The 12,407-nt window shown below is 40.4% G+C and overlaps 1 protein-coding gene across 1 annotated transcript; it reads right to left on the bottom strand.

Annotated features, from left to right (window-relative positions):
• Window positions 1–10,392: 10,392 nt before the first annotated feature.
• LOC138439755 (olfactory receptor 9A4-like) lies at window positions 10,393–11,334 on the bottom strand. The gene is given in 1 exon segment (XM_069588849.1): window positions 10,393–11,334. A coding segment is annotated over 1 exon segment (942 nt).
• Window positions 11,335–12,407: the final 1,073 nt, after the last annotated feature.

The following is a 12,407-nucleotide window of genomic DNA, read 5'->3' as shown; positions in this document are numbered from 1 at the left end:
GCCAAGTTAGAGTCAAATACCACTTAATTATCACCCTCTTGTAGATACTTCCATACCGCAAAGTCATGTTCAGTCTCCCTGCCAAGTCCTCTCCAAATACCCTTGTAGTATATGGCTGTGATCATTGTCCAGATCTGCTTCAGGACTAAGACACTCATTCTCCCAGCCTAAGCCAAGACTGTCGCCAGTAATTACTCTTAATTTGCCATCCCCAGTGTCTCAACAGTAAAAGAATCCATCTGCAATGCAGGCGCTGCAAGGAAACGGGTTCAGTCCCTGGGTCAGGAAGATCCCCTGGAAGAGGAACTGGCACCCACTCCAGTATTCTTTCTGGGAAAATCCCATGAAGAGAGGAGCCTGGTGGGCCAGGGTCCATAGGGTTGCAAAAGAGTCAGACACAACTGAGTGCCTGAAACAGACTTAGACTGAGCAACTAAAACTGTAAAACTAAGGAAGCTGGAAACAGCGGAGTGCAAATGCCCAGCCCCTGTGTTTCAGGTAGGGACACAATTCAGGACACATTTAAAGAGCTGTCCTAAGTCAAGAACTCCCTGGGGGATTGAAGCCTTTGTTGCTACACTGCTCAGCTTCCTCTCTGCCAAATATCTCCTCCCTCACACCAGTACAGGGAGTGTTCCAAGAGCCTATTCAGACCTAAGACAAACTAATAGTTTGTTTCTCAAATGATTCTCTACAATAACAGATGCATGTATTTGTCTAAGAGTGTGTGTGTTTATTTATTTATTATGTAACACAATGCTTTGGCCACCTGATGCGAAGAACTGACTCACTGGAAAAGACCCTGATGCTGGGAAAGATTGAAGGTGGAGGAGAAGGGGACGACAGAGCATGAGATGATTGGATGGCATCACCAACTCAAAGGACATGAGTCTGAGCAAGCTCCGAGTGTTAGCGATGGACAGGGAAGCCTGGCGTGCTGAAGTCCATGGGGTCACAGAGTTGGACACGACTGAGCGACTGAACTGAACTGAACTGAATATACTCTATCATTGAAGAGACCATGTTTACTATCTCCACTGATACATTTTTAGCACATTGCCTGAAAAATAACTGTTATTTTAATAACAGTACTGTTAAATTTCCAGTCTTCAATTTGAAACATGCTGAACTATTTTCAGTGTTTTTAAAACAATTTAAATTTGTCTTTAGTGAACTAGTGGCTCAGATGGTAAAGGGTCTGTCTGCAATGTGGGAGACCCAGGTTCGATCCCTGGGTCAGGACAATCCACTGGAGAAGGAAATGGCAATCCACTCCAGTTCTATTGCCTGGAAAATCCCATGGACAGAGGGGCCTGGTAGGCTACAGTGCACGGGGTCACAAAGATTCGGACACGACTGAGCAACTTCACTTCACTTTCCCTTCAGTGAACTCAGCTTATAAGAGAAACTTATGTTCATATAAAATAAAATTTTGTTTCGTGCCTTTTACATATTTCTTACACCTAAAATTTCACTCTTATGTAGTTAAATTTAACAGTTTTCAATATGCAGGGACATGTACTCTCTTTAGAAAAGCCTATTCTTTTCATAGTAATTTTTTTTTTCTTTACAATATTTTATTGGTTTTGCCAGCATCAACATGAATCCACCACGGGTGTACTCATGTTCCCCATCCTGAATCCCCTTCCCACTTCCCTCCCCGTACCATCTCTCTGGGTCATCCCAGTGCACCAGCCCCAAGCATCCTGTATCCTGCATCGAACCTGGACTGGCAATTCGTTTCTTATATGATATTATACCTGTTTCAATGCCATTCTCCAAAATCATCCTCCCCTCTCCCTCTCCCACAGAGTCCAAAAGACTATTCTATACTTCTATGTCTCTTTTGAGGTCTCACATACAGGTTTATCGTTACCATCTTTCTAAATTCCATATATATGCATTCGTCTACTGTATTGATGTTTTTCTTTCTGGCTTACTTCACTCTGTATAATCAGCTCCAGTTTCATCCACATCATTAGAACTGATTCAAATGTATTCTTTTTAATGGCTGAGTAATACTCCATTGTGTATATGTACCACAGCTTTCTTATCCATTCGTCTGCTGATGGACATGTAGGTTGCTTCCATGTCCTGGCTATTATAAACAGTGCTGCGATGAACATTGGGGTACACGTGTCTCTTTCAATTCTGGTTTCCTCGGTGTGTATGCCCAGAAGTGGGATTGCTGGGTGATAAGGCAGTTCTATTTCCAGTTTTTTAAGGAATCTCCACACTGTTCTCCATAGTGGCTGTACTAGTTTGCATTCCCACCTACAGTGCAAGAGGGTTCCCTTTTCTCCACACTCTCTCCAGCATTTATTGCTTGCAGATTTTTGGATAGCAGCCATTCTGACTGGCGTGAAATGGTACCTCACTGTGGTTTTGATTTGCATCTGCAAATAAATGATGTTGAGCATCTTTTCATGTGTTTGTTAGCCATCTGCATGTCTTCTTTGGAGAAATGTCTATTTAGTTCTTTGGCTCATTTTTTGATTGGGTCGTTTAGTTTCCTGGAATTGAGCTGCAAGAGTTGCTTGTATATTTTTGAGATTAGTTGTTTGTCAGTTGCTTCATTTGCTATTATTTTCTCCCATTCAGAAGGCTGTCTTTTCACCTTGCTTATAGTTTCCTTTGTTGTGCAGAAGATTTTAATTTTAATTAGATCCAATTTGTTAATTTTTGCTTTGATTTCTAATATTCTGGGAGGTGGTCATAGAGGATCCTGCTGTGATTTATGTCAGAGAGTGTTTTGCCTATGTTCTCCTCTAGCGGTTTTATAGTTTCTGGTCTTACATGTAGATCTTTAATCCATTTTTAGTTTATTTTTCTGTGTGGTGTTAGAAAGTGTTCTAGTTTCATTCTTTTACAAGTGGTTGACCAGTTTTCCCAGCACCACTTGTTAAAGAGATTGTTTTTTATCCATTGTTTATTCTTGCCTCCTTTGTCAAAGACAAGGTGTCCATAGGTGAGTGGATTTATCTCTGGGCTTTCTATTTTGTTCCACTGATCTTATTTCTGTCTTTGTGCCAGTACCATACTGTCTTGATGACTATGGCTTCATAATAGAGCCTGAAGTCAGGCAGGTTGATTCCTCCAGATCCATTCTTCTTTCTCAAGGTTGCCTTGGCTGGCTATTCGAGGTTTTTTACATTTCCATACAAATTGTGAAATTATTTGTTCTAGCTCTGTGAAAAATACCTCTGGTAGCTTGATAGGGATTGCACTGAATCTTTAGATTGCTTTGGGTAGTAAACTCATTTTCACTATATTGATTCTTCTGATCCAAGAACATGATATATTTCTCCATCTATTAGTGTCCTCTTTGATTTCTTTTACCAGTGTTTTATAGTTTTCTATATATAGGTACTCTTGCCTAGCAAATCCCATGGACGGAGGAGCTGGTAGGCTGCATTTCATGGGGTCGCAAAGATTCAGACACGACTGAGCGACTTCTCTTTCACTTTCATGCATCGGAGAAGGAAATGGCAACCCAATCCAATGTTCTTGACTGGAGAATCCCAGGGACGGGGGAGCCTGGTGGGCTGCCGTCTGTGGGGTCACACAGAGTCGGACACGACTGAAGGGACTTAGCAGCAGCAGCATATATAGGTCTTTAGTTTCTTTAGGTAGATATATTCCTAAGTATTTTATTCTTTTCGTTGCAATGGTGAATGGAATTGTTTCCTTAATTTCTCTTTCTATTTTCTCATTATTAGTGTATAGGAATGCAAGGGATTTCTGTGTGTTGATTTTATATCCTGCAACTTTACTATATTCATTGATTAGCTCTAGTAATTTTCTCGTGGTGTCTTTAGGGTTTTCTATGTAGAGGATCATGTCATTTTCAAACAGTGAGAGTTTTACTTCTTCCTTTCCAATTTGGATTCATTTCTTTTCTGCTCTGATTGCTGTGGCCAAAACTTCCAGAACTATGTTGAATAGTAGCAGTGAAAGCGGGCACCCTTGTCTTGTTCCTGACTTTAGTGGAAATGCTTTCAATTTTTCACCATTGAGGATAATGTTTGCTGTGGGTCTGTCATATATAGCTTTTATTATGTTGAGCTATGTTCCTTCTATTCCTGCTTTCTGGAGAGTTTTTATCATAAATGGATGTTGAATTTTGTCAAAGGCTTTCTCTGCATCTATTGAGATAATCATATGGCTTTTATTTTTCAATTTGTTAACGTGGTGTATTACATTGATTGATTTGTGGATATTAAAGAATCCTTGCATCCCTGGGATAAAGCCCACTTGGTCATGCTGTATGATCTTTTTAATGTGTTGTTGATTCTGATTGCTAGAATTTTGTTAAGGATATTTGCATCTATGTTCATCAGTGATATTGTCCTGTAGTTTTCTTTTTTTGTGGCATCTTTGTCAGGTTTTGGTATTAGGGTGATGGAGGCCTCATAGAATGAGTTTGGAAGTTTACCCTCCTCTGCAATTTTCTGGAAGAGTTTGAGTAGGATAGGTGTTAGCTCTTCTCTAAATTTTTGGTGGAATTTAGCTGTGAAGCCGTCTGGATCTGGGCTTTTGTTTGCTGGAAGATTTCTGATTACAGTTTCAATTTCTGTGCTCGTGATGGGTCTGTTAAGCTTTTCTATTTCTTCCTGGTTCAGTTTTGGAAAGTTGTACTTTTCTAGGAATCTGTCCATTTCTTCCCTGTTGTCCATTTTATTGGCATATAATTGCTGATAGTAGTCTCTTATGATCCTTTGTATTTCTGTGTTGTCTGTTGTGATCTCTCCATTTTCATTTCATAATAATTTTAAAAGAAATGAAGAAAATGGAACAAAGCCTCAGAGAAAGATGGGACTCCATTAAGTGCACCTCACACGTGAATGATAGCACCAGAATAGAACTACAAAGGAGATAAATAATTACTTGTGGAAATGATAGTTGAAAGCTTCCAAAGTTGATGAAAATCATTATTTTATAAATCCAAGAAGGATAAATCCAAAGAGATCCATACACAAGCACATAACAGTAAAATTTTCAAGAGAAAAGAGACAAAAGACAAAAATCTTCAAAGCAGCAAGAGCAAAACCACATTGTATGTGTAAGACGTCCAGTTAAGATTAATACTGACTTCTCATCAGAACAAATAAGACTAGATTGCTATGGGATCACGTATTTAAGGTGCTGAAAGAAAAAAATATGGTCAGTCATGGTTCTTATAGCCAGCAAAACAGTCTCTCAAAAGTGAAGGCAAAAGAGATCAACTAAGACAAAAACATTTTTTGCTAGCATTACTCACTGCATTTCCTTACAAAAAATACTAAAGGAAATTCTTTTGACTAAAAGCAAAAGACCCAAGATGGTAATTACAATCTATGCAATGTAGAAAAAGCACATAAACCTAATTTGGTAATTGTAACATAAAAGTCAGTATGAATGCATATTTTCCCCCTAAACTTCAATTTGCTGATTAAAAAATTACTATAAAAACAGAAACTGTATAAATGTGTACTAAATGGATCACATATATAAATGTAATATATTTGCCACTGATGGCACAAAGGAAGTGAATAGAAGAAAAGCTGTTTCAGAATAAGCAAATGACACCAAATGTCAACTGAAGTCTGAGGCACAAATGAAGAGAACCAGAAAGGGTAAACAAGGTTCACATAACAAATGTTAAAAATGTACCCTTACTCTTTTTCACCCAGCTTCTTTAAAAAATATATAAAGTAATAACTATAACAATATACATGAAGTTTATCACTATAGTGACATAATATTTATTAATATAATAACAGCACAGAAGAGGGGGATGAGAACAGAGCTATATAGAAGTAATGTTTCTATATTTAACTGGCATTGTGAGTATAAATCTGAACTCAGTTAAAAGTTAAGATGTAAATATTAAGGCCCAGAGGACTTACCACACAATATGACATAAAAATTGAAAAAAATTAATTAAAAATTTATAATATCATATTCAAAAATATTCACCTGATGCCAAAAAATATAACTATGCTTCACATGTTAAAGATATAATGGAAAAGTGGGTAACAGGAATAGGCAAGAGAGGAATTTCAGTAAAAAGATAAAAATATGAGAGTCAAATGAAAATACTAAATTTAAAAAGCATTGCATGAGGGATGGAGAATTCCTTCTATGGGCTTATCAAAAAATTCAACAAAGCTGAAGAAAATCTCAGTTTGAAAATATGTCATAGTATATTCACTGTACACTAGTTTACTAGTGTTGTTGTTCAGTCACTCAGTCATGTTTGACTCTCAGCGACCCCATGGGCTGCAGCATCCCAGGCTCCCCTGTTTGCCACTATCTCCTGGAGTTTGCTCGAATTCATGTCCATTGACTCAGTGATGCCATACAGCCATCTCATCCTCAGCAGCACCTTTCCTTTTGCCTTCAGTCTTCCAGGGCATCAGGGTTCTTCCACCAAGTTAGTTCTTCAGATCAGGTGGCCAAAGTATTGGAGCTTCAGCATGAGTCCTTTCAATGAATAGTAAGCATAGATTTCCTGTAGGATCGACTTGTTGATCTCCTTGTGGTCCAAAGAATTCTCAAGAGTCTCCTCCAGCACCACAGTTCAAAAGCATCAGTTCTTCAGTTCTCATGGTCCAAATATCATATTCATGCATGACTACTGGAAAAATTATAGCTTTGAACAGACAGATGTGACTAGACGGCAAAGTGATGTCTCTGCTTTCTAACACTGTCTAGGTTTGTCATAGCTTTCCTCCAAAGGGCAAGCATCTTTTAATTTCATGGTTGCAGTCACCATCTGCAGTGATTTTGGAGCCCAAGAAAAGAAAACCTGTCATTGCTTCTGCTTTTTCCCCTTCTATTTGCCATGAAGGGATGGGACTGTATGCCATTATCTTAGTTTTTTGAATGCTGTATATCAAGCCAGCTTTTTCACTCTCCACTTTCACCCTCATCAAGAGGCTTTTTACTGCCTCTTCATGCTCTGCCATTAGAGTGGTATCATTCGCACAACTGAGGTTGTTGAGATTTCTTCTGGAAATCTTGATTCCAGCCTGTGATTCATCTAGCCCTGCATTTCACATGATGTACTCTGCATATGGGCTACTCTGGGGCTCAGTGGTAAAGAATCTACCTGCAATGCAGGAGCTGCAGAAGACCCAGATTCAATCCCTAGGTTGGAAAATCCCCTGGAGGATGGCATGGCAACCTACTGTAGTATTCTTCCCTGGAGGAGGATGGCATGGCAACCTACTGTAGTATTCTTGCCTGGAGAATCCCATGGACAGAAGAGCCTGGTGGGCTACAGTCCATAGGGTTACAAAGAGTCAGACAGGACTGAAGCAAATTAGCATGCATGCACAGCCCTCTGCATATAAGTTAAATAAACAAGGTGACAATATACAGTTTTGTCATATTCCTTTCCCAGTTTTGAACCAGTCAGTTGCTCCGTGTCTGGTTCTAACTGTTGCTTCTTGACTTTGCACACAGGTTTCTCAAGAGACAGGTCACATGGCCTGGTAGTTCATCTCCTTAAGAATTTTCAACAGTTTGTTGTGATCTACACAGTCAAAGGCTTTATCATAGCCAATGAAGCAGAAGTAGATGTTTATTCTGGGATTTCCTTGCTCTACCCATGATCCAGTGAGTGTTGGCAACTTGATCTCGGGTTCCTCTGCCTTTTCTAAACTGAGCTTTTGCATCTGGGACTTCTCAGTTTACATATTTCTGAACCCTAGCTTGAAGTATTTTCAGCATAACTTTGCTAGCATGTGAAATGAGTGCAATTGTACAGTAGCTTGAACATTCTTTGAAATTGCCCATCTTTGGGATTGTAAGGAAAACTGACTTTCCAGTCCTATGGCCACTGCTGAGTTTTCCAAATTTGCTCACATATTGAGGGCAGCACTATAATGGCATTATCTTTTAGGACTTTAAATAGCTCAGCCGGAATTCCATAACCTCTATTAACTTTGTTCATACTAATACTTCCTAAGTTCCACTTCTCTTCACACTCCAGGATGTCTGGCTCCAGATGAGTGACCACACCATTATAGTTATCCAAGTCATTAAGACCTTTTTCATACAGTTCTTCTGTGTATTCTTGCCACCTCTTCTTAATCTCTTCTGCTTCTCTTAGGTCCTTACCATTTCTGTCCTTTATTGTGCTCATTCTTGCATGAAATGTTCCCTTGTTAGCTGCAGTTTTCTTAAAGAGGTTTCTAGTTTTTCCCATTCTATTGTTGTCCTCTATTTCTCTATATTGTTCATTTAAGAAGACTTTCTTTTCTCTCCTTGCTATTCTCTGGAACTCTGCATTCAGTTGAATATATCTTTCCCTTTTTCTATTGCTTTCACTTCTCTTCTTTCTTCAGCTATGTCTAAGGCCTCCTCAACCACTTTGCCTTCTTACATTTCTTATTCTTTGGGATGGTTTTGGTCAGTGCCTCCTGTACAATGTGACAAACCTCTACACATAGTTCTTCAGGTACTCTGTCTACCAGATTTAATCCCTTGAATCTATTCATTACCCCCACTGTATAATCATAAGGGATTTGATTTGGGTCATACTTGAATGGTCTATTGGTTTTCCCTACCTTATTCATTTTAAGGCTGAATTTTGCACTAAGGAGCTCATGTTCTGAGACACAGCCAGCTCCAGGTTTTGTTTTTGCTGGCTGTTTAGAGCTTCTCCATCTCCCCTGCAAAGAACATAATCTGATTTTAGTATTGACAGTCTGGTGATGCCCATGAGTAGACTCTGTAATTACCTTGACCACAATGTTTTATATTCTCATAAGAAGTGTATCAAAGTCTATTCTCCAGAATTCACATCAGAACAGTATTCTCAGAGGTTTACTCTTTTCCAACCTGATGAATATGATACAGTTGATGACGGAGTAATGTTTGGCAAGGCACTTAATCTCTTATCCTCACTATTTTCTCATTTGTGAAATGGACATCATACTACTTACCTCACAGGACACTGCCTAGGATGTGCAAGGCTTTGTGAAAATCAGGAACAGGTCCTCTTGTGTGAGTGAACTAGAAAAATGGGATTCCTCTAGGAAGAAGAGACCTCATGAAATGAACCTGAGAGGAAGGGGTACCTGTCTTTGAGTCTTCAACACTTTCTCAACCAGCACAGTCCCACCAGGGGCCCTTTGCTGCTAGCAGAGCATGGGTTGGATTGAAGGCCTCACTCACCACCTTCTCTCGGGGTCCTATTCAGTACAAGTAACTCAATAGGCAAGGTGGTCTTGCCTATGCCCACCAACAGAAAAGCATCCTCACACAGTACTTTTTGGAAAACATAAGGAAGCCCATCCACCTCTGCTGGGCAGCTCAGTTGCCCCTCTCAATTCAGAGCTGGTAGGAGGTACTGAGTGCCATCATTTTCAGTAAACTCCTACCTCCAAAGCCCTTCCTCCAAGAATGTGAAATTTCAGTCATTACCCTGCCAAACAGCCATGCCCTGCAATTGCTGAGGAACTGGGAATGAAGTGGGTAGTGACTCATTTGTTATGGTCGGCCCGCAGAGAAAACCTATGAAAGGGACAATTGATTTGAAAACAAAGACTCAAAATGCATTATTCAGCCTGAAGTCTGGGTTTGGGAGAGGTCAGAACAGAAAGAGCTGTTTTCAGCAACAGTGAAACACAAGATGCTCCCTCCAGAACTAGTCATTTCACTCTTCTCTGTCTCTACCACACATACACCTCAAAAGGGAGGGGCTAAAGCAATGCCCTGAAGTTTAGTGAAAGGAAGTTTTTCCTCCTTCTGACCAAAATATTTCCATATCTTTACATCACCAATATTTGCCAAGTGAGAAGGATTCCCATCTCCATATCACCCCTCTAGATTCATTCTATGGCAAAATGGATATAACATCATATGTACGTATTGGTAGCAAGGAGTCCAGGAAAATATGAAACAAAGAGACAAAGAGAAACAGGATATTTTAAAACTTATGGCCATCTTGTCAGAAATTTCACAAAAATATAGGAAAAGACTAGGAAGAGCTTATGAGGAACAAAGTGCACATCTCTGCCTTTGAATTCATTATCCATCCATCTCACCCCTCACATGCCCATTTCATTACTCCCCCAGGAAACACATTTTCAAGAAAATTGTAAACCAATATGGGTCCAATAGAACATTTATGAAAATGTATGCTTTTCTTTTTTCTAGGTCTTCCCACATCCTCAGAATATGTTTTCTTGAGTTCACAGGGGAAGCAAATAGAAACAAACATTGTGAGTTTCTAGTGAGTAGAGCCTGGATCTCATTTTTACATGCCTTGTCTACTTCCATGGCCTGATCAGGAGTTGTAGATTCTATTTTATTTTCATAATGGAGACGATTTAAGAGTAGTATATTCTAGAAACTGACTCATCTAAAGTCAAGATCATACCCTCTAAATTCAGAGAACAGTTAATCTTTGATGAGCTGACAGCAACTTTTCACTCCATCTCGAAGAGCCTGTTTGACTTTGTCATTCCGGAGAGTGTAGATGAAAGGGCTCAGGAAAGGGGTTAACACATAAATAAGCAGGGAAACTATCTTATTGTACTCGGCTGCCTGTGTTTGTTTGGGTTTCACAAACAGGAACAAGCAGCTGCCATAGCCGTTGACAACAAAGATGAAGTGGGAGGCACAGGTAGAGAAGGCTTTCCTGCGGCCAGAGGCGGTGGGGATCTTGATGGTGGAGATGATGTAGGTGTAGGAGACAATTGTTGGGGCCAGAGAACCAATGATAATGAAAACAGCCATTAAAAACAGAACAAACTCTGTGAAAACAGTGTCATCACAGGACAGCTTGAGCAACTGACCTCGGTCACAATAAAAATGGTCTAAGACATTTGATTTTCAGAAGGTAAACTGAAATGTGGCATAGACTGGCCAGATTTCGGAAAGGAACCCAAACACCCATGACCCAATCACCACCGAGATGCAGGTGTGGCTGTTCATAATGGTGTTGTACCTCAAGGGGTTACAGACAGCCACGTAACGGTCCACAGCCATCGCTCCCAACAGGGCAAACTCTGTGGTTCCCAGAGCAAGGTACAGGAGGAGCTGGGTGACACATGCAGCCAGAGACACTGTCTGCATCCCAGGGAGCAGCAACCCCCAGAGCATCACTGGGACGATAACAGATGTTGACAGCATTTCCATGGTGGAGAGATGACCAAGGAAGAAATACATGGGGGAATGTAGATGTTTATCAACACAGATAATCACAATGATGACGGTGTTCCCCATTACTGTCACTGAGTAGAAGAGAAAGAATACAGCGAAAAGAATGTGATGGAGTTCCTGGGACCCAGGGAACCCTAAAAGGCAGAATTCAGTGACAGTTGAGTGATTGCTCATCATTCAGTCCTTGTTTCTGCTCCTCGGGAAACCTAGAGATCAAAAGAAAAGAAACGCTGCTCCACAAGGTCTTGCTGTCAAGAGATAAGGACAGCCTAGGATGAGGAACCGTTTCCAACCAGGGGACCAGGTGAGGTGCCTCTATGAGGATGCTCTGCACAAAGTCAGACGTAAATGTTGTCACCTCCGGTCCAGTTGAAAGTTCACTGCCTCGAATTGATGAAGATTGCATCCTCTCCACTGGTGTGAAGAACACCTGTCTTGTGTTTTCCCTCCACTAGATGTGCATTTTCACAGGTTAAGACCTAAAAAATTGGCCGGTTTTGATGCTGAGTCAGTCCCTTAGATCCGGGGTTTGTTCTTTCCTCTTAGCTTACCTGTAGTAGATGATATAGTGACATTCCAGAGGATGTTCAAAAGAGTGAATTTTATCCCACCCTTCATCCTGGTGGGTATTACAGAGATTCCTTAGGGTTCAGCAGAAGAGAGGCAGAGGGTCCCAGAGCACCATCTCTGCTTTCCCCAGATTAAGATGTCTATGTTACAAATCAGGTAATATTCCTAATGGAAACTCTGGAGTTTAGGATGATTTCCCTTTGCAGATTCAGTCTTCTCTTACACCATCCTCCCACACCCCCACAAAAGTTTTGACAGGAAAGAAAGGTGGTACCTGACTTTCACAAGTTCAGGTCCAAGGTGCTCAGTTACTCAGGTTGTCTGGATGTCTGCCCCTCACTTTGGCTATCCAACCATGCTACTTCATCTCCTCGGAGGACTCTTTCCATTCACCTTCCCCAGAACCTGAAAGACCTGTTCATTTCTCACAGTTAGCTTTCTTCATAGCACTTCATAGCACTATCTGACATGATGTTATACACTCAGTTTCTTACTTCACTCCTTCATTTAACATTAAACAAATGCTGCAGTGAACACAGCAAACTAAAAATCCCTGTGTGCGGTGCTTAGATTCAAGGAGAGAATGGAAGCTATTCTATAAACAAGTATATAAAATAGTTAATCCGTCATGCCAAGAAAAATGAAACGAGGAAGCAGGAGAGGAAATTCACTTATTTTGT

The sequence above is a fragment of the Ovis canadensis genome, chromosome 4 (assembly GCF_042477335.2).
Source record: "Ovis canadensis isolate MfBH-ARS-UI-01 breed Bighorn chromosome 4, ARS-UI_OviCan_v2, whole genome shotgun sequence".
NCBI lineage: Eukaryota > Metazoa > Chordata > Mammalia > Artiodactyla > Bovidae > Ovis > Ovis canadensis.
Note: the sequence above shows the minus strand (reverse complement) of the source record. Positions and strands in the feature narration are given on the sequence as shown.